Source organism: Drosophila mojavensis, unplaced genomic scaffold (genome assembly GCF_018153725.1).
Source record: "Drosophila mojavensis isolate 15081-1352.22 unplaced genomic scaffold, ASM1815372v1 contig_74, whole genome shotgun sequence".
In the NCBI taxonomy this organism is placed as follows: domain Eukaryota; kingdom Metazoa; phylum Arthropoda; class Insecta; order Diptera; family Drosophilidae; genus Drosophila; species Drosophila mojavensis.
Window position 1 is genome coordinate 21,714,255 of NW_025318899.1, and position 23,182 is coordinate 21,737,436.

General features: G+C 43.7%; 1 protein-coding gene across 1 annotated transcript; it reads right to left on the reverse strand.

Annotated features, from left to right (window-relative positions):
- Positions 1-890: 890 nt before the first annotated feature.
- On the reverse strand, positions 891-22,199 carry LOC6583259 (transcription factor Sox-1). Its single transcript, XM_002008896.4, has 7 exons — positions 21,211-22,199; positions 15,936-16,810; positions 15,703-15,866; positions 7,813-7,879; positions 7,624-7,751; positions 4,628-4,722; positions 891-1,868 (listed from the first exon to the last, which is right to left on the reverse strand). The coding sequence occupies exons 2-7, from the start codon at positions 16,694-16,696 to the stop codon at positions 1,239-1,241; spliced, it is 1,845 nt and encodes a 614-aa protein (XP_002008932.3). The 5' UTR covers positions 16,697-16,810; positions 21,211-22,199; the 3' UTR covers positions 891-1,238.
- Positions 22,200-23,182: the final 983 nt, after the last annotated feature.

Sequence of the window (23,182 nt, forward strand, 5' to 3'; positions counted from 1 at the left end):
ATTTGATTGCATATCAAATTAAACGTGGCTATAAATTGAAATTCATGAATTATTATTATATATATATTTTATGCAATGCATTGCATTGGAGCAAGGCTCACAATGCACCATGCAATGCTGGACCCCTTCGCGCTAGGGCAGTTTCGCTAATTGCGGCTGTGTTCAACTTGGCGTAAAATTAATTAAATTTACGGCGATTTTTGCACCTTGAGTCGCACTAATTAGTGGCTAACGGTAATTTGTTTGAGTTGTTGCCGCTGCTTGAGCAAACGAAATGCGCGGCGTGTGTTTGTCAACGTGCCACGGCAGCTGATTGGCCAGAAGGAGCTGCCACGAGAAGTTCCCTTAATTAGGAAGCGTTTAACGTTTCGCGCGCTCTTGACTTTTGTCAAGTCTACAACCCCCGCCAGCACTGCTCATACTATTTAGGGCTCCTTCAGCCACCCACACTGCGGCAAGTCGGATATAAATAATTAAAAATTAAATGGAGAACAATAAAAAAGTTTTGCTCGGTTTGCTTGCTTGCTTTTTTATGGGAAAACTTTGAATTAGCTAAAGTGCAATGACAAAGAAATTGGGTAAAGGTAGGAAATAGAAAATAAAATTTCTCATTATAAATTGATGTTATATAATCTATTTGAAACTAATAGAAATAATTAAGTGTGAAAAATGTTCTTGGCTGTCGTCTTAAGTTCATTCCTTCTTTTCTTTCTCTGGTAAAATCGAATGGCCTCTTCAGGAGCTTCACCAGAAAGACATATTTGGAATGATAAAACTTAAGCTTCGCTCAGGGTTAGTCCTTAGTCGAACAGCCGCGACTAGATCACTCAGTAGTAAATCATTTATTTGAAATGAGCTCATTTGTTTTGTTGTATTTTGTTTTTGTATTTTAATATTGTATATGTGTAGAATTTAAATACATTTAAATTTATGCTATGCACTTCGTTCAGCGTTTAAAACATAAAAAATTGCACCGCTCGTTGTCTGCCTTATGTGAGAATCCTCCAGCACCTGCTCCTGCTCCTTGCTGCTGTAGCTAGCTCCTGTTTCTCCTTCTCCTTCTTCTCTTGCTTCTGCTTTTGCTTGTGTTTGCTGTGCAGCTGCTCTTCGTTTTAACAAAGCTTATGATTAATTTACAACTCGAGACTTAACTGTAAAGTTGGCTACGTTTAACTTTAATCTCGCATTTCCTAAGTCATAGACAAGTTTAGCTCCTCGCTACCATTGGACGATGGTGGTCAGAAGATGACCGTCAGCGGTCGACGAAAATCTGAGGCGCCCCCAGCGCCGCCCCCACCACCAGCTGCCGCCCCGGCGCCCACTCCCACTCCAACGCCGGCGGCAGCGCTGGCCAACTGGCCGCCATACTGCTGAGCATATTGATGAGCATAGTCCAAGCCCACATCGCTGGGCGAGTGGAGATGCGGCTTCGATTCCTGGCCACCCGCGTCCAGCTGGGGCGTGGCATCGCGCTCGTCCAGCCCGCTGCTGCTGTTGTTGTTGTGCGAGCTGCCACCAGCACTGCCAGCACCGCCACCACTTGCGCCGCCTGCTCCACTGCTGGCCATGAGCAGTTGGTGCTGCTGCTGCTGCTGTTGGTGCTGCTGTTGCTGTTGTTGTTGGTGCTGCTGCTGCTGATGATGCGCCGCCGCGTGCTGCTGGGCGCCATAGATCTTGGAAATGTCAAAGGCATAGTTGGCACGATCCTGATACATTTTCGAGTCGAAGTAGGCCTTGGTCAGCACACTGGGGTCCAGGTAGGCGCTGTATGCACTCGCCTGGCTGCCCGCCGCGGCCGCTGCTGCATTACTCAGATATGAGCTGCGCTCCAATGCGGCAAATTTGTCCATCTGCCCGGACAGTGTGGCCTGAAAAGAAGCAGGAACAGTATATTAGTAGATTAAATATATCAGTTAAGCCAAAGATGACGGCTGATGCCAGGTCTGCAGTGAATACGAACGAGCTTACTGACGCGTATTTCTTCTCAACTCAACTTAATTCAAACTTTCAACTGCCAATTTAATTTCAGACTATAATCGTATAATGATGTGACAAATCAGCAAGAATATTGTTGTCGGGTATGTCCGACTGAATAGCACTAATTCTCTGCTACACTCTTTGCTTTGCATTTATATAGATTTTCCCTATTCATGGGGGATTCTTAGTCACTGCCTAATGTATAGGCTTTCTCTCTATAATGGTAAGAAATACAGCGACAGTGTGAGAGAGAGGGAGAGAGAGAGAGAGCAATCTAAATACACTTTAAAAAAGTCTATTTATTCTGATATCCCATTTTTAATGAGTATAAATATACACTAATCAAACTTTTGAGAATCGCATTGAAAGGCAAGATTATTAAACACGGTTAGGAGACAGAGATTCTGCGATAGAGATAGCCTGAAAGCTATAAGTTAAGTAAGTTAATAGTTATAGATGGAGAGAAACCCAAAAAGGAACAGGTAGCAAGAGGGAGAGAGAGAGAGAGAGAGAGAGGGAGAGGGAGAGGGAACTGTCCCCCTCAGTTGTGTTGAAGTCTTCTAGCTTGTAACTACGCCAATTGACTCTATTTACTTAATATGGGAAATTATTAATCTGTTTCTGAATAGACGTAATGTGCTCTGATTTATAAACGAAGACCTGTTTGTCGCTAATGGGGGTATGGCAGGGGTGTGAGTCGTAACCCTTGGTTAGTGCAAATTGCTTAACACTTTTGCGGCTTTATTTGACCAACTAATTGTGGACGCGAGATGAACAACCCCACACGGCAAGTAAATAGAAAAACACGTCTCAGTTTAATGTTATTTGATTTGCAATACGTTTCTCATTGCAACACCAGTCGTTGGTGTGCTACGGGGCTCGGTTCAAGTCGTCGACGACTTGATCTGGGAACGGGACTTAGCCTAGAACTGGGTACTGTTTACAGGGTACTGGGTATTGGGCTCTGGGCTCTGGGTTCTGGTGAACGGGTGCGCAATGTTAAGTGCGTCAGGGGTTGTTTTGCTTCATATCCGTTTTGTTTTGAGTGGTTGAATCGAGGGGTTGCTCCCCGTTCGCAGAGCACTTTGCTCTGGGCTATAATTATGTTGTTAACACATCATCATCACCATCATCATCACCAGCAACAACATCAGCGCCAACAGACCCGGATCCCTTTCCATGTGTGTGTGCGTGTGCGTGTGCGTGTTTGGGCCGAAAGCGTTTTGGATTACAATTTGATTTGATTTGATTTGCGCCCAATTGGGAATTAGTGAGGATTGGTAAATATTTTGATGCACGGCGATTTACGCGCAGTTGGTGTTTGTATTTCGGTCGCTCTCAATTGGGCATTATTTCGTCAGTTAATTGATTTAGCTGGATGTGTTCAAGTGGTTTGAGTCTTAAGCCCGGAGCCCGCTAGGGTTTCGGCTAGGGCAGGTGGCTAAACTGTCGCAAAGGCTGCTTGGCTGTTGTCATTGGGTAAATTGGGTACATTTCCGCAGTCAGCTGAGCAAACTCTGGGATGCTTGGAAACAAGGATCGATTTTAGTCTAGACGCGGCTGGCATAGCCCCAGCCCCTTTGTGGCTCTGGAATGTTTCTAAACTTGGGCTTGGTGGCCAGCCGCATAATAGTGAGATGTAAAGGTGAGTGAATGGCAGCTTGGCCGTCGTCTAATCCGCCCACTCGCATGCAATTTCCATGTACAGATTTCAGTTTGGGCAACGGGAACGCTTGCTGCCTTTAAAGTTGGTCTGTTATTACAATAGCACGGCCGGGCCGAGGCATATTATTAACCAAGTAATGCTATTGTTGGCCAGTAATGCTAGGCTTTCAACACCCGCAACGCATGTTAAGCAGCCGCAGACATCAATCACTGCCTCAAATAGGCAGCCAAGAGCCCCGCTCCAACAATGCCAAGCAACAGTCATGACTTTTAATGGGTTGTTAATAAACACACGGTCCATGGCTGTCCGGGCGAGGGCCTCAAGGAGGGCGAGAGCATCTCCCCAACGGCTCTGAGAAAAGGTCTGCGCAACGCCCTCAATGGCTGGAGCCTGCCCCAAACCTTTGCTTCGAGTGCGTATTGCTACTGCTCCAAGTTTTAATTGCCAATTTTGTTAATTTTTCCCTTTTCTCGTGCTGCTCAGCTGGACCCTACAAAGGGTGTACCCGCAACCGTACCCGTACCCGCACCCGTAGTCGTACCCCGTTGTTCAGGCTTTTGTAGCACCTGCCCGCTATTTGTTTGTTTTTGCGCTCGAGGCCTTGTTATCTCGGCGATCTCGGGTGCCTGGTAGCTAAATGTGCAATGACAACTTGTGGCAAATCCTTAGCATGACATGTCAGAACTCGACCAGGATCGAATCGTGATCAGGAAGCGTGTCGCGCTTAGTCACGGCCGCCTGTTTTCCGCCTTTTAAAGTGGGCGTCTGCCATGGGAGTTTGTAATTATGTTATTAAGGCGACCCGACCCGCGTACCGATCGATGTAATTGGACGCGCTACCGTTCAGCATTTATTTATTTTTTTGCTGCCTGATGGACGTGCCAGGCACTTGAGCGCTTAACCCCCGCCCGACCCAAGCCCAGACCCAGGACCGGGCTTTGGAGTGTGGATCTGGAATACGCTGCAGACTAGACTAGTACTCACCTGCGTTGTCGTTGGCGGCGACGTCTGCGTGAGATGGCTGCCCAGGTGATAGGCGGCCGCTGTGGGACCCGGAGCAAAGTAACCCGGCGAGATGCCTGCAAGTGAAACCAAACAAACTCAAGTGAGAGAAGGTAACAAGACAACAACAACAACAACAGCAACAACAGAAACATCGGCGAAGAAAAAGAATGAAATAAGTTTACAATAATTATTACAATGGTTGGTTTGGGTCTGTTGTGCGCTTAAAATAATTGCCACTCGAAATATTTTGCGCCCTTTGTTCGGCCTCGGCCAACTCTTTCATATATTTCGGAGCGAGTTAGCTCTTTCTCTGTCTGCGTTGCCTCCATATAATTGTGCGCTGAATCAGCTATTTTGGGTGAGCTATCTCTGCATCTGATAGATGCCAAGCGCTGCTAACCAATTGCCCTAAACGGTAGTCGTCCGGCTGCCCTCTTGGCCTTTTGTTAACGGGGTCTCGATAATTACTGGCGCCGCTTATTGAAAATAAAGTAAAACAATTAAATTATATATCTATGAAAAATACATCTCATTCATGGCGCTAGCCGAGAGAGTCTCCAAATTGCTGGATGCTGTGGCAATTAAAATTGCTTCGGCAACAAAGCCGAACGCATTTTTGTTCGCCTCAAGTAGCGACATTTCGACATCAATCGACTTGGCATCATCTCATCTTCATCTTCATCTCATCTTCATCTGCATCTTCATAGCCATTATATATCATATAACAGCGGATTAGGTACTACACAAGGCCTTAACTGGTAGCTGCTGTTTGTCTTCTTCTTCTATTATTATTATTATTATTATTAAATTAACATCACAATAAACACTGAAATCGTGTGTTAATATCGCAAAACAACTTTGTATTATGGCTCGACCTAGGCACTGTTCAGGGATTTCTTGTAAACCCCCAGAGAACTGATTTCTTTTAAAGCCATGTTTGCCAAAGTTGAGCCATGTTAATGTCTTGGCTTTCCAAAATTTGTTTACATTTTTCAATGTATGTAAATATCGGTAATAATAAATAATTTCACTAAAAGCATTATTTCTTGCAAAATAATAATTGATACCTATTTATGGCAGTCTTTATAATATTTTATCTAACTAAGAATCTTATGAATCGCAGTAGCAATAATAATTGCAAGTAAAATTTGAAATAATTATTTATATTATATTTATTTTATATTTGATTATATGTGTATTTTAGTTTACTACTACTATTTAGTACACCATTTATAGTGCCATAGAATTTTGTAGAATTCATCCAGTAAATGACATTTATACAATGCTATTCCACTTCTCCAGCTGTTGCATGCCTCAGTTGGCATATGTGCTTCATATCTATGTGCTACGTCCTTGTCTGACGTTCTTTGGCCACAATTGGCCATCTTTGTTCCGCAAAGCCATTTTAGATAGTGCCGTGTGCATTGAAGTGAGACTTGAGCAAAGGCAATGGAAAAGGCAAAGCCTAATTCGGTTTATTTATTACGCATTTCCTAGTATTTTTATTATCATTTCCGTTGCGCATAAATCATCTGGATGGCATTGTCCTTAGCCCAGGGCCGCTGATCCCTGAGCCAATGCCAATGCTAATGGCAACGGCAACGCCAACGCACAAATTTGCTGCCACATCAGCAAAGTGAAGCCAAGAAAGTTGCGTTAAATTTGAGGGCCCAAGCGGGCAAAAAAGACAAAAAACGTGACAAATGCTAATTTAAGTCCTCCAACCAAATCCAAAACAACTACAGACCGAACTGCCACCCCCGCCGACCCACTGGTTGTGGAAATCATGAATGTTAACTTATGCTTATGCTCTGCCTATGTCTGTTCCTTCAACCTTCCGACTGTCCTGTCTGTCGTGTCTGTCGCGTCTGTCGCGTCTATCGTGTGTGTCTGTTCTGTCACTTGAATTGAGTTGTTAAGCCAGGATGATGACTTCACAGTTTGTCAGAGCATGCGAATGGGTGGTTCCGGTGGTTCGTAGTTGCCGCCCCCTCGGCTGCCTCGCCCCGCGCCCGACGCCATATTGCGCAGGTGGGGGCGCCATTGTTTGCCGCACAAACAAAACCCCAGTCGAGCCAGTCGACCGCTCGAGTGTGAGGATAGTTTGTCATATTCTCATTCAGTCCTCAGGTTCATTTATAGTGCTTCGCCTGGGTGGGACTCGGCCACATATCGTGCCACATTTGCATTTGTCTTGCGCCAAAGCTCATAAAACGCACCCTTCTACTTTGCATAGCGGGTGCTTCAAGAGGTCCTCGGCATGAAACTTAATTGGTTTATTGATGGGACTGCTTGTGGCATTTCGATTGTTTTACTTCCTTGAAATGTTTGCATTGAGTCTTGTATTGTATTTTATTTTTATTTTTTTCATTCTGCAGATCTTTGAGATATATTTTCTCAAAGTAGTGAAATCAATTTGGTCTGTAGGACATGCATCTATTGTAGTATGTATAGCTTTGTCCCAATTTAAATGGTAAATAATTTTTGAAATTGTATGTAACAGTCTGAACGAGGCGTGGCAGAGCTTTTAAAATATATATATTCCTGATCAAAACTGTAAGCTGAGTCGATTTAGTGCTGTTCCTTTATTTTTTCGTCCTTCCGTATGTGTGAACGCGTCGATCTCAGTACACACAAGAGCTAAAGAGCTCAAATTTGTATGTAGGGCCGCATACAGCATGTGCAGACAAGAAGATCAATAACTATTTCCATTTTACTGTTATCGACTTAAAATATTCGATGTTCACTTATTTATTTGCAGTTCGATTCTCTTTGCAGAAAGAACTTCAAATATCTTTATATTTTATTCAGAGTCATGTTTCTGTTATACAAGTTTTATTGTTATTTTATTTATTATATCTTCTCCTAATTCGGGGTTCAGGGTATATTATGTTCGGACAGCTCTAGAGTTCTGTCAGAATTCTAACAGCCTACGTCAAATTATTTAAATTTCAATCTAAGTTATTCCTGCTTACCTGCACGTAACGCCTCCACTGGCACCGATGGGTATGGCATGGGATACGGGTAGCCGTCGCGTCTTAGGGCTTTGGGCTTGCGCCTGGGCCGATACTTGTAATCGGGGTGCTCCTTCATGTGCATAGCGCTGTGCAGAGGGAAAATGCCAAATGAAAAGGAGATTCAGTCGAGCAGCAAGCTCTACTTACCGCAAACGTTTGGCCTCATCGATGAACGGACGTTTCTCTTCCTCGGTGAGCAGCTTCCATTCGGCACCTGCAATTGAGTTATAATATAATGATATAATAATAATAATAGTAATGGGAATAATACGATGTGAAGAGTCGTTAATCCATTAGATACTTTGTGTGGGGCATTTGCAGCAGTTGTCAAAATATGGCAACACAATGAGCCGCATTCATGACAGCCTGCTCCAGAAGTGGACGCACATCAACATAATTTCCTAACAGCCAGGCACACACAAACACACACACACATACATGCACATACATGCACACATACATAGACATGGAGTATAAACTTGTCTTTTCTGTGGTAACAAGAAGGATATCAAATACGAAACAATGTTGTCGTCGTTTTCCTCCTCTGGCACTTCCTTTGCATCGCTCTATCTCTTTCTATTGTCGTTTGGCCATCTTCATCGTCTGTCCCTGTCTATGTGGCCACCATTGTTGCCAGTTTTGGCATTGTCGTTTGTTGTTGTTGTTGTTGTTGCTGTCCTTGTTGCTGTTGTTGTTGCTGTTGTCTCGTTGTTTGTCTCATTGCCTGTTTGTCAGCTCAGTCAGTCAGCTCCTCATGCCTCAGACCGGCAGTGGCTGGTTAGAGAATGCTGCCGAGTCCTTGCACGATAATGGCCCGAAAACCAGCAGGTGGTTTGGGCCCGTTTGGGGGCGTGCTTTTGTACCGCATTCTGTCTCGCTCTCGCGCCCCTAACATTCAGCCAACGTTCGCTTTTGAGGGCGGCAAGTGAGGTTGTATTTTGTATTTGCGTTTGTATTTGTGCTGTATGAATGTGCACACACATATAGTAGTACATGGCAGATGCACGTGCCACACACTCATAAATGGCAAGTGGCAAGTGGCATGGCAGACCCTCCACTTGCTTATGTGCTAGTCTGTCGCCTCTTAGGCAGCTTGTGCGTTCACATTATGAGCAGAAATTGCAAATGTTTTTAAGTTAATGTAAAATGTTATAATGACATGTGTCATAAGCGCGCTGATGATATCGCAAATGTGGCACAAACAGCACTTTACTTATTTGTCTCAAGTGAGTTCGTATATTTATGAATAAGTTTATATTTATGTATCTTATTTATATATGTGTATATTTATGTACTAAATACCAGTTGCTGTGTGAAAATCGGCCTTTAAATCAAATGTGTTTAACGGGCAGAAAGAGGCTTGGTAACTGTGGTAGATATATTCGTGATCAGGACAACAACAGAGGACTTGACCTCTACTCGTTCGCCTGTTTTTCCATTCGAACTGAAACTTAAAATGTTATACAGTGGACTCCCGATATTTCGTATGACAAGAGAGCAATATTTTCTATTTTCTATATTTTCTAGAGCTATATGAGTTTTCCATATGTCCAGATTTTTACTTAACAAGGCTAAAGAATAATAATAATAATTTAGTAAATCTAAGAATCACAATTGGAAACTTCTATTTATTAGATATTTGTAGAATACTCTTTTATAATATTTTTAATTCATTTTAATTTGTTTATTTAAATTGTTTTGCTCTCTCAACTCGTTGTTTTCAGTGTAAAGTGGTATACGAGTCTGTAAAACATAATTTAACTAAACAAAAACTTTTACAAAATTCTCAATTTCACCAATGGGATAGCAATTCTTACGAATTATTGAAATTCTGTCTTTATCGTGTCTCCACTATTTACAAATTCTTGAATTACGACAGAACTATTTCAAGTATATATATCCAATATTTCCTACATCACATTCCATTGCCTTAACGATTAGCTAATTGCTAAATACGCGTGTGAGCATTTGATATGTATTTATATTCAAGTGTAGATAAGCTTTACTTGTTGAGATTATGACAGTTGTAAGGCTCCAAAGTTTATTAATCCACTTAGAAATATATATCATGTATTCCATATGAACATATTGGGAAGTGCTGTCAATGCAGCTATAGTTCTAGTTATCTAGTTATTCCTTGCTTATCCTTAATGCTTATCCTTGCGCTATTCCATTCTAGGTAATCGTTCTCATTGTGCAGATTGTAAGGGAAATGCCCAACAAAAGAAATGGACTTGGGGGAAAAGTCCTTAATTAGTTGTAACGTATAATTTTAGTAGCTGCAAGGAACACACACACTAACACACTCACACTGTCACACAAATTGCATTGTTGAGGCGACACAATACTAATGAGAAGCTATCTGCTATCCATAGGACGGGGTTGACCGGGCTAAGAAGCAACGACTGTCAGGCCCACACACACACACGCGCGCGTACTCAAATAGACAGCCACACACACACACACACACACACACAAAAGCTGAGGTAGTTGAACAAAAACTATAACAATAAACGCAGCACAAAAGCACAATTGTGCCAAGAGACTAGACATGTGCCCACACCCACGCTCACGCCCCCGCCCCGCCCACATTCATGTGCAAGTCCGCACGCCTCCTCAATGCGAAGCTGGTGGCACTCATAAAGCAAGTAGCTGCCCCACAGCTGGCAGCTGCTGCTAAAATACTAATTTATAGATACATTGACAGGCCGTCCAAGTGGCAACTGGGCATCAAATGCGCAACTTGGCTCCTGTGCACGACACCTTGTGGAGCATTTGGCTGGGGCACAGCCTTCCAGACAATTCACATAATAATAAACAAGACGCAACAGAACGAGCAAGAGGCGAAGAACGAGAGTTACGAGTGAGACAATGTGAGAAAGAGGGAGAGAGGGAGACAATGGGAGTGGGGCAGTATCTACAAGTTGTGCAGTTGTATAAACTAAGAAGGGCGCACTGCCGAGTTGACATGCCACAAAAGGATGACAATTGGACAATGTCTATGTTTGCCCGCTGCCGTCTGGCGCCTCCCCTGTGCTGGGCTGGAGCTGGAGCTGGAGCCGCAACTGGAGCCGGTTGAGTGGCCGGCTTAATAATTGATATGAAAAACAAGTACAAGTTGCACATGACAGTTGCCAAGATGTGAGATGATGATGGCTGCCAGTTGAGCTGGCTCAAGCATAATTAACAAGTTTTTCCCCAGCCGAAAGACAGCCCAAAGAAACACTGGAAAATGCCGGCTGCTAACCACAGAGCAAATATTTAACGGACGTCGGCTCCAGTTGCAGTTTGTAGTTCACACAGCTCACAATTGGGGCTGCGAGTAACCCTAGCTCTGCCTCTCTAGAACAGAGTTCTGGTAGTGGGGGGCTAAGGCTACTTTTGGGACAGTTCTCGGGGCTAACTGAGGCCAGCATTCACACATCACACAATTGGGCCACTTATGGGATTATGGAGTCTGGACGTGAACTATTTGGGGTTTCTGTTTACTCTGAGCTCTGAGCGTGGCTCCCACTCGACCGTTTGCTCCCATCTGAACTCATCGTTTGACCAGAGATTATATTGTTTACACAGCAATTTGACGTTGTCAAGCACTGGAAAAGCGGAAAAACTGACCCATGCTTCATGAGAGGTTAAAGTGGAGAATGAAGCGAAGCTCACGGAGAATGTTATACAATTGTAGATGCTCAGCCAATGTTGGACATATTTAAATGGTGTAGTATTAGGGTAATATATGAGTGTAATATATTTATAGACAATTAAGCTGATGACATTATGTCATATTACAATAGCTTAACAGCTAAGCTGCTAACTTTTTTCTATGGCTAAAAAATATTTTAATTCTGCATAGAGATGACTGAATAATATATGATGTAAATAAATGTAATTTAATAAATGATGGAAGACTGTGTCTGAAAGTTATATACATACGTATATACATATATCGAATAAAATATAACTAGGTTTAGCTGGGTTGAGTGCAGGAGAAGCCTCCATTCGTCATTTCCATTATAATACGTTTATTATTGAGTTGGAATCACACAGATTTTTCATATAATATTATTATTTATTTATTTTGTATTTTTTTATTATTATATTTTATAAATCTAAATTCTTATATTTTTGATTTCCTTCAAAAACCGAAGCTGCCTTCTACAAAATATTCTACTGATTGGTACTCTCTCTCTTTTTCTTTCTTCACTAGTCCTATAGTAATGTTTCGATATAAAGGCTTAATGTGTATGTCCCCTATTCCATATATGCTATCATCCTAAACCAAGATATTCATATTAGCTCGCAGTTTGCGCAATTCGAACATGATTAGTATAAATAAGAGAATTGAACAGAAACAAATGGACGTTGTTCCTTTTGCAAGGAACTGTTTTCGCATTGCCCTTCCCAGCTAATTCGTCTTGTTTTTGCAGTTGGGCTCTCATTGTTGGCTAGAACGCCCCAAGGGTTTTCCTTTCATAATTATACAACTGTTTAATTTTGATGGTGCCCGTTTCGATTGAGCGTGTTGTAATTAAGTCGAAGTCTTTCAATCCGTCGACCGTCTCACACACCTGTCAATTGCCATGCCGACCTTCGGGCCCTGCTCCGCTCTGCTCTGGAAGGTGGATTCGTTGCCTTTTACCCCAATTGCAAACTAATCAATTGTTTGCGCTTTATTGTGCAACAAAAGGATTCGGTGGGCGGGGCAAAAGGCTTGAGAGTTCGACCTTTTGTGTTGGCAGCGCAATGCAAAGTCGCAATCGAATCCGAGTCGAAGTCTTTGCCATTGTTCGAGACCCGTCAGTCAGCGAGTCAGTCAGTTAGTCAGCCAGGCTAACATCCATCTCTCGGGGGGCTTTGTTTAACAATATTTAATATTCCCACTGGAGCTGGGTAGAGTTTTGATTAAAAAAAAAAAATAATAATAATAAAAAGGAAAAATGAAGGCGATTGCCGATTCGACAGGTTTTTCAATTATTTTCAAAACAATTTTCCATTCAGCACAGAGAGAAAAAAAAAGAGCGAATGCCATTTTGTTGCTGTCGCTTGCCACCGTTTGCGCTGCTGTTGTTGTTGCTGTTGTTGTTGTTGTTGCTGTTGCTCATTGTTTGTTTTGTTGTTAATTCAAATTTCCAGACAGTAATTAATGACAGTTACAATTTCAATTAAGCCCAAGCGCGCGCTCAGGAAAAAAAAATGCTTTCTATAACACATCTTTTTTTATTTTATTTTATTTTATTCGCATTTGCTGTTGTTGTTTTTGTTTTGCCTTTTGTTTTGCATAATAAAATAAATGGCAACGCCGACGGCGACGGCGACGGCGACGGCGACGCCGACGTCTGAAGAGCTCTCCAGAGTTGCCAGTCGCCAGCTGGCAGTTACCGTTAGTCGACGCTCGACGCTCTTCGCCAGTGCCTTTCGCATTGTGCCTATGTATGTGTGTGTGTGTGTGTGTGCGTTGAGAAAAAAGTAGCTTTCGCGCCGCCATTTTTTGTGGCGCCTTTGTTGCTGCCACAGTTTTTTGTTAGCCGCCTTTTCTCTGCGCAATTTTTCATAATGAGCCATTTTTTGCTGAATTCATTTTATTTCATTTAATTGAATGCCAGGGCAAACTTTTCAAGTGCAAAACTTTGTCATTTGTGTAAATGTGGCAAATGGTTTATTTATATTTTATTTTTGACGGAGTTGCCACATTGTTGCAGCCCTTGCAGTTCGACTTGGCCGCGGCTCTGCTTTAAACCGTGCGACTTGGCTCTGCCGCAACTCTCAATTCCATCAAGACTCGTCTCATCTTGTGTCGTTCCTTTTCTATTTCCTCGTTATCTTAAGCGAGTTACCTACATACATCTTGAGCCCCCCTCTGGCCCACTCCGCTCAAGGACTACAATGGCGAACGGCGTCTTTTTCGTGTGCCCTGCTCAAAAAATCGAGAGAACTCAACAAAGGCTGCAACTGACAGCAAATATTACACAGAACTGTCAATTGACATAATGGATTTGCCAAAATACAATAACAACAACAACAACAACAACGACGACAAAAAGGTGAAATGAAATGGGAACAAAAGCTCACGCCTTCCCACAAAATCTCAGCCCACCCAGAAAAAAAAAACTCAAGTTTGTTTTCGAGTGCATATTGTGTTTAAATTGTCGTTGTTGTTGTTGTTGTCGTACATCGATTTTCATATATTGGTTTCGGTCTGCTACTTGAGCTTTGCCCGTAAAGCGTTTGCAGCCAGTTGCCTGATTAAGAAATGCCTTTAAAGTCTATGAATGAAGAATAAACACACAGCATGAAGCAGCTGTAGCAACCCTTATTGCCTGGCTATAACAACAATTGGCAATAAGGTAGCTGCGTTCCGCAGCCCGAATTAGCGGATGAACTTTAAAGTAAAATATTAAATAAAATATATTTAATTCAAAATAAGAAATTATATATAAAAATCTGTTTTTACATTCTCAAAATAAAGACAAAAGTATAAGATTTGACAGGGTCATCGATAACTGTTCCCTTACCTACTATGATATTATATAAATAATATTTTAGTAAATTCTTAAATTGCCATCGAAATTATATTGCAATTAGCAAACATTTGACGAGGTATTCTCTAGTCGATAACTGTTGCATTACTTTGTGCCCCATCTGCTGCCCCCATTCAAGTGCAGCGAGTTCGCCTTTTGTTGTTGTTGTTGTTGTTGTCGCGCTCAACTGCACTGCAAGTGAGTCGCGTTTAATTTGCATTGTTTTTGCTTAAACAAAGGTAAAAAAGAAAAAGTCATTTTACAAGTGCTTCAGTGGCGGAAACTCTTTGGATGAGGTGAAATGGAAGTGGGAGTGAGTGGCCGCCCGTCGAGTTTGATTAAAAAATTGCACAAAATGGCTGCCCCAAAAGCTCGGCGGCAGCAACATTTGGCTCGTTATCGACGAGGGAGGCGGCGCTGTTATCGCTGTTATGACAGTATTTTCCGTGGGCCCGATTGGTGTACGGCAAGAAAGCAGCTATGCCAAGACTCTAGACTCATCCAATATGCATGAGCTGGCCGAAAAGGTAGCTGCGTCGCTTGCCCATTGTTATGCTAAGGATCTCTGCTGTCACTTGCCACGTGCCCTGCCCGAGCTGCGTGTGTGATTGAAATTGAATTTGATGCGAATTGAAAACCAAAACCTAGAGGCCCAGATAAGATTCGTTGTTTGTGCGTGGGATTAGCCGTTGCCGCCGTCGCCCCACTAGAAGTAAACTACTTAACTTTGCAACTAGCTAAGCGGCGAGACAATGCTGCAGGAGGCAGGGGGCAGTGGACGGGAGGCAGGAGGCAGAAGGCAAGCGGCGATGATTTGGCAGAGTCTCACTTGGTGGGTGCGTGTGTGTATGTGTGTAGGCAACCCTTCTTTGATTCATATACGAGCATAATCAACAGCTTCCTTGGCTCGATCTGCTCTTCCTGCCATTGTTTGACAGCCGCTTGTCAGTTTTGACAGTTGCGTTGAGTGCGCGCAACGGACGAGTTTTTGGTTTGTCATTGTCATAAACCGAAATTCAGAGTGGGTGGCAGTCAGGCAATGGCAATGGCAATGGCATTGGCAAGGGCAAGGGCAAGGGGCAGGGTATACCAGTTGGTATTACGTTGATTAGTTTAAGTTGCATAAGTAAGCTGGAGAAAGAGATTGGGAGCGAGGGGGCGGGGCGAGCGTGAGTGGGCGCGAGAGATTGGCAGGTCGTGTGCCGCCTCTTAATTTAGTTTTGTGTGAGATTCTTTCATTGTTTTCAGATTACAAACATACTACGAGTGCTTGCACAGAAAGCCACGGCTCTTGCCCATTGTGGTTCATTAAAAAAAAGGAAACAGAAGGAAAGAGAACGAGATTAAAGCGCATACAGTCTGAAAACAATTTGGATTCCAGCTGAGCTGTTTGCGTGCTCTCGAGCCATTCAATTTAGCTCTCGGCTCAGCTAATAACTGAAGTGGAGAGCTCTGCTGCTCCGGCAGCGTTTATAGAACTTATGGGAATACAATCATATACTAGGTAAATATTAGCACTCACCCAGCCTCTTGGATATCTCCGAATTGTGCATTTTGGGATTATCCTGGGCTATTTTGCGGCGCTGCAAGCGTGACCAGACCATAAAAGCGTTCATTGGACGTTTGATGTGCTCCTCGTTCTGGCGCTTCGTTGTGTTCTGTATCATCAGGCTGAAGAAGACATCGCTGTGAATGGATTAAGGAGAAGCCGTTAGCGATAACAATTAACGAGATTGAGTGCCAACGTCCACTCACCTGGCGCTGCTGCCGCTGTTCATGAGACTGCCCATGTTCTGGTGCAGGTTGCTGATGGGCGACGCCTGCGAATTGTGGTGCAGGTGGGCGGCGGCGGCGGCGGCCATTACGCTGTTCGATGTGCTGGACGTGGACGTGTAGTGGACCGGAGCACTCGAGCTGGAGCTGCCCAGACTGTGACCCGCGCTCGCGGACAGATGCGGGCCAATGCCGTTGCTGTGGGGCTGGTGCGACTGCGTCTGCGACTGGCTGTGTATGGAGCCCGCCCCGGAGCTGGCCGCCTGGCTGTGGTGCGAGGCTGTGGAATGTGGCTGCTGCTGCTGCTGCTGAGCCGCCGCTGCCTGATGATGCTGGTGCAGCTGCGAGTGCTGCGAGCTCAGGTGATGAGCGGCCGCTGCGGCTGCCGCCGAGTGATGCAGGTGCGGATGCAAGCTCAGAGCCGAGGATCCGTTGCCGTTGGGCGAGCCGCCGCCGCTGCTGTTGCTGTTGCACTGGTGGTGGTGGTGCTGCTGGCCCAGCTGACCCAGCGACAGTTGCTGGCTGTGATGGTGGGCGTGGCTGTGGGCGTGACTATGCTCACTCGAATGCTGTTGTTGCTGTTGCTGTTGCTGCTGCTGCTGCTGCTGCTGCTGCTGATGGTGCTGTATTAGTTGGCCCAGATGCGTGCCGCTGCTGGAGCTCACCGAGCTCAAATGACTCTGCAGTGGATGTGCGAGCGATAATCCAGAGAGCGACAAGTGCGTGGATAAGCGTTCCATCATTTTCTAGACGGAGCTGCAGTCGAATTGCTGCTGGCTCTTGGCCGGGACTCTGTGGTTGCTGCAGTGGTTCGTATGGACTCAGTGGCTAAGGTGCTTTGCAGAGTACAAGTCAGGCTGTTGATTGGGTTGAGATGTTGGTCATAAGTACTATTGCCACAAAGCGTATTAAATTCAAATTCGAAATTAAAGCAGCTCTCTCTTCTTCGTTCTTCTTCCTTTGTTAATCAATTAACTAATTGATTTGGGCTTTTAAAAGTGTGTCGCCTGTCGCCCGTACCCCAAATGGCTTGGCTCCAGGCCGTGTTCCCCCCGCTACTGCAGTGTAAAGTGAAAACAATGCCGGCGGTCGCCACCTCAACTCGAGAAACCTTTTCGCTCGAGCCCTTTGTGTGCGCCCAAATGTCAACCCTTAGGGAGGACGGGCTGCACACGCCGGCGACGGCGTCCAGAAACATACTGGATACGTCCTGTTCATTATGCATATGGGCACTTGAAAGCCATTTCTTTTCATTCGAGAGTATTCTGCCCGCTGGCCGGGCAGAGGCAGAGCCATAGGCACAGGCACAGGCACAGGTCGCCGGGTCATTGGACGTTGATAGGTTTCAAATCTGAGTCTTTAGCCATTCACATGTGCGTGCATTATAATCGGGATTTATGTGGTCCACTTGATGCCCATGCCAAACGAGAATGTGTGGGTCGTTCGCATTAATGTGTTAAATACACACCACCAATACACAGTCACTCACGCACACACACACACACACACGCATATGTTTTGTAGTGGCAAAAGGGTTCCCGGTTCATGGTCAAGAAGCTTCGTCCGGCTAAACGCTTTCAATTTGCTTAATGGTGCAGTGACGATGGCGACGCTTCGATTCTGGACTACAATTGAGCTGGGCGTGCGGAAGACATTCGAGTAAATGGAGCCACATAACACATAGCCCAGAACTGGGCGACCGTCCGTCCGCATCATGGCGATGCTCTTTAGCGTGCATAATGCTCGACAAATGTGTCATTCGCACTGCATATTTGCATAGATGAGGAAGGCATTCTGAGTGCTTAGAGGGGTATGCTTCCTAAACAGAGCTTTCACAAATTTAAAGTGTATACCCAGGCAAGTATCTCATATAATTTCAGGTTTCAATACGCTAAGAGATTCGTATTTCTCTTTTTATTTGTCAAAGTACTTATGGTTATACGTATAGGGTTCTGCTACCCTATAAGCAGAAATTAATTTAAATGCCTATAGCATTGGATAGTAGAATACACAGAATTGAATACTAAAGGAGAGTAAAGAATTAGAACTATATAACTACAGTGAAATTATTTATGTTACCTGCTTAGATTTGAGACAGAATAAGAGGCGACTGAGATCAGATTGCTCTTAAACAAATTATTATTCTAGCTTTTAATATTGTATGATTTATTTCTATAGTTAGTTCTAAGGATATCCTATAAATAAGATGTCTAATTGACTGACACTATACTACTATAGTTATTATATTGTTTTTTTTTTTCCATACTTCCAATAACAATAACAAGGCTATTCGTATATCTGAACCAGAAGGAGTATCTGCTGTCTGCACACCTATGAATAATTGTTGTAAAATAAATATAGGAATTATTATTATTTTTGTATTTCAGCTGACTCCTGTGCGTTCTCCCACGGCGTACCCATATCACCGTTATCCTGACCGTCTGCCCATTTCGGGCACATAATTCTCCTGTACCCTACGACAACTGCGACATGTGCACTGCTTCCGGGCATTATCCACTTGGTGTTAAAGTAAAAATTGCCCAGGCATGCGAATTAAGCATGAAATTTATTAAATGCAAAAAAAAAAGTGGAAAAAAGAAAAGGGTTTGGCAACCTGCTGGACGACGGAGGGTGAGGGATGCGCATATTTTTGTAATCCTTATGGAGTGCAAACAAATTTCTGTGTTGTCAACCTCGCGTGGAATGCTGTGAGGTTGCCAGGGAGCGCAGAGCTCTGCCAGCAACTGTTTCTGCGGCTGCTGCTGCTGCTGCCAAATATGGTGCATGCTTGGAGTAGCTGCTGGAGTGCACCACAGGCTACCGCCGGCACACCGGTTGCACCACCAGCTGTGCACAAATTGCACTCCAGATATTTTTATTTGCTGTGAATATCATCGGCCATGCTACCAAAGATAGCCGCAGCCAGCCCTTTAAGCCAAAGCCAAAGCCGAATCCAAAGCCCCAGCCCCAATGCTCCCACACATTAGTTGGCTAACGGAAAACCATTTGACTTATAAAAGTTGTCTAACAAATTATCAATCAATGTGGAGAGCGTGGGACGAGGTCGAGGCTCTTCTGAGCCAGTTGATAGACCCTCCAGCTGAATGAAGTGCTCTGTTTTTATCTCGTTTGCGCTAATCCAGTAACACCAGTAAAAGCGTTAATAGATATCGGCCAAGTTATTTATGGGCAATGCAACGGATGCCTTCGTCTACGCTTTTCTCTTTGTTATGCAAATCTCTGGCGGCGATTCCTCGGCGCAGTAGGAGTAAATTACCACGCCGATCACATAAGCAAATATTTATGCCACGCAATCGACAGCTGGAGCGGGGTATCTTGACTATCAAAGCAACTGAACTGATGTTGCAGGCGAAAGAGAATATCATTCTGAGTTTATTTTGAATAAGAATGTGAACTGAGTTTTACAGGGTATCTACGAGTTGAGCGAGTGTGCAAGTGTTGAAAATTTCCTACTTGTTTTCACAATGACCGGAATGGTTACCTGTGCTACCCGTTGTCGAGACTTGCAGACTGAATGACTGCAACTGGGCAGCCAGACAGACAGACAGCCGGGAAACCGGGAGACTGGGCAGCTGGGCAACTGGGCAGCCGGCCAGTCAGGCAGTCAGACAGTTTGGGGTCCCTGTCTTGCTTCTCGTTCATTTGTTCATCCGTTTGTTGCAGTGTCAAACAAGAATTATGATCGGCTTAGCCACATGCTGAGCCTGCGCAGAGGCCCAGAGGCAGTTCCAGCCTCAGCTCTCTGAAGTGGCAGTTAGGCTCAAGAGCCAAGAACCAAGAATCAAGAATCAAGAGTCAAGAGAATTGAGAATCGAAAATCGAGAATCAAGAATCTCAATTCAATACAGGTAGAACTTTAAGTGTCTCCACTTTGTGTTGAAATGTATCGTTCCGCTTCTACTTATGCTGAGAGTCGTCTCTGTTGTTCCAATCCCTTATTCATCCATTCCCTATTCCCCATTCCCCAGGTCCACTCCCGTTCCCATTCCCCATTGAAAAGTGTCTCTTGGGCACACGCTGTGATTGTGATCCGTAGCCCTAAGCCGCTGGGGCCCCCTAATGTTTGTAATTAAGAACTTTCACACTCGCAACAATCGCATCGTAAATGTATCTCTTGGTTTAGTGTCAAGTTCCTCTGCGTGGCGAGGGCCCAGCTCCAGAGAGCCTATGCGAATGCGAATATGGTTATTAATTAGAATGCCAAGCTGTTGAATCCGGTTTCTGCTATGAGATATGCGAATATCCATAGTTGGCCTTAAACATCTACAGATATATGTAGATATATAAATATATACACTTAATATCTGGACCTCTATTTGGCGTCGTGTGTACACACATTTAGATTCCTATTGTTTTCCGAGACGCAAAATGTGCGACTAACAAAAACTCTATTTGCACAATTGTATTTGGTCTTCCGATCAGAAATTCACAGTTGTGCTTGCCATCCCCATCCACGGGTAAGTAGTTCGACTTAGTCTAGACTCCGGACGTATCTCATTTAGAAGTCACGTCACTAAATTGTTTATTTGTTCATTAAAAACTAGTGTATTTAGCGAATGACGTTATTCCAAAAGGAATAGAATATAAGAGGGCTAATAGAGAAAATATACATTCTATTCAAAATATGCTTTGACTCTTATCAAATTATTGGATTACCATTTTATTTGTATTCATTTTGTAATTTCATATACAACGAAAGTCGAGTAAATATTTGTATAGCTTGCTCTGCAATCTTAAGCTTAATCCATTCTTTTTCAATTGGTTTCTGCTAATATCGTTTATTCCCACATTCCACACCTTCTTAACGAAGACAAACCATAAAAAGCCATAAAAGAAGTGATCCATGAAGGATGTGATTGTTGAGAGAGAAAAAACTGAAAGCAAGAGTTTCAGACACGAGCGAAACGAACCCATAAAGATTCCGACAATAATGATTCGGCATAAACTGAATGATTAACCAAAAATTCAAATACTTGCCCAAAAAAAGCAAAGAAAAAAATCAAGTTTTGAATAGCCAAAAAATTGTAGCATTGAATTTTGTTGTTTTTTCTTTTTCTGTACTTTCAAGTTTTGATGGCTTTATTTACAGATTGGGCTTTGAGAGGGACAAGCTAAACGATTAGCTAAAACAAATAATCGGTAGGAGAATCTATAAGTTTATATGGGTTTTCTCAACATATATATAAATTTAATTTATTTCCAATAAGTTTCCATATAAGTAATATTTGCGACTCACCTTGAGTGTCGCTGCATTGCCTTGGTATTTAGTGTGCAGAGATTGGAATCGAATATAGTATAACGGTGTATATTCTATATAGTACCTACAAACTTGTTGTTGGCTTAAATGCTATCGCATTCGGTTGGCTTAAAGTCCGTCCCGTTTGAGTTTTCGTCTAATTTATGCACGACTTTTACGAGCCAGGCCAAAACTGAGCTGAAGTCTGAGCCCTTGCATATGATTTGTATTTATGTTTGTTTTGCACATTACATGTTAAATATATCACTAGTTTATGTTTATTTAAGGTTGTTTATTTGTTTATGCGGGCATCTCCATTCATTTGTTTACTCATTCAGTTTGGGAATGGAGCTCTCGCTGTTATTGTTTAAGTATCGAAGTATTTAAGTAGCTTATGCTTAGAGGATTTCACGATTTTATGAGCTATATGAGCGAGTGTTGTTCCTGTGCTTATTGTTGTTGTATTTGTGTTTGTATTGTTGTTTGTTTTGTTGAGCACTTTGCATGAAGGGTTTTGTTGTCGTTTTGTATGCCCAATTGGAAACTGGGGCGTTGTCGCAACATTTAGTATTTTACAACACTGAAAACGTAATGATTTTGTTTGCAATTGATATAGATTTGTTTATTGGTCAGTTGAATGTGCTTGAGCCGTCGCTTGGGCGTTTCGTTAACTTGATGCAACACGAAACTTGCAACTGGCAACAATAAAATTTTGCTTCTGGTCACAAAACGTTTTTCCGGTCTGTTGTTGTTCTAGTTGTAGTTGTAGTTGTTGTTGTTTAACTATAGATTACAAGTAAGGCCGTCGCTGCTGGCTGATATTGAGATTGCTATTGCTATTGCTGCTGTTGCTGTTGCGACTTCTAAGCGCTGCCTTTGGGTTGGCGGCTATTCAACGGATACGTTCCGACGCGTAACTAAAAACTTGGCGCGCGCTCTCACACGAGCCGCAGACGAACGAGCCGCACGGACTTGTCATTTTTGGGGGGTTGTCTGCAGCGACAGCGACAGAGGCCAGAAAAACAGCCAAACACACACAAACACACACACACACACACACATACACACATGGACAGTGGGGAGCCAGAAGCTTTGCCATGCAAACTTTTAGTTGCTCACTCAGAGTTTTTGGCTCTCCCGCGTCGCACACACACACACACACTCGCAACACACCAATACGAACGTAAACTGGTTAACAGCAGCAGCGTTTTATTGGTTTATTTGTATGGCTTCGCTTTGATTAATAAGTTTTCTGATGACAATTTGTTACATGTGAAAACCCGCTCACGTTGTCGCATAACTGAAACATAAGTAAAATTTGTGGGCATGCAAATGAGTGGCCTACATGTACATGTATATGACTCTCTCTCTGTGTCTGGCTGCGCGTGTGTGTGTGTGTATGAGAGAGGCAGCGCAGCCAACGACACCAAAGTCACAAAACGGTCTGCCGCGGCCAGGTGCAGGTGACACTTGAGCCAAGAAAAAAACAGCAAAGAAATACGACGCTTAAAAAGTAAAAAGAGCACCGCTCAGCTGAGCTGGGCCTTGGAGAGAACGACAGAACGAGAGAGAGCGAGAGCGAGAGGCAGTGTGAAGCAAGTGCAAGCGAGCGAGCGAGTGCGCTAGCCCGAGAGCGAATGAACCAGAGAGAGCGCCAATTGAGCGCCACGCACAGCAGGTGTTGCCCTTTTGTGCGAGCGAGACGACAATAGTGCCGAGACTCGCCATCGTTGTCGTCGATTGCTGCCTGTGTCTGTGCTGGTGGGCGTTTCCAATTGTAACTGGCTCTGCCACTGCGAGCTGCCGTCGCCAACTGCTGCTGCCGCCGCCGTGGCTTCTGGTTGGGGGAAGCCTTCTGCATGGCTGGGAGTCGAATGGGAGTCGCGTCGCCTGCCAGCTTCTTTTTTCTTTTTTTTTTATAGTATATTTGTTTATTTAACGCATTTACTTAGCGCTTGCAACTATCGAAAGC

Bases quoted from the DNA above. Each gene is read 5' to 3' on its own strand.
- LOC6583259 (XM_002008896.4), bottom strand. From the start codon at position 16,696: ATGATGGAACGCTTATCCACGCACTTGTCGCTCTCTGGATTATCGCTC. The intron at 15,867-15,935 runs GTGAGTGGACGT...ATCCATTCACAG, and splicing joins AACAGCGGCAGCAGCGCCAG to CGATGTCTTCTTCAGCCTGA. The intron at 7,880-15,702 runs GTGAGTGCTAAT...ACTCAATTGCAG, and splicing joins GGAGATATCCAAGAGGCTGG to GTGCCGAATGGAAGCTGCTC.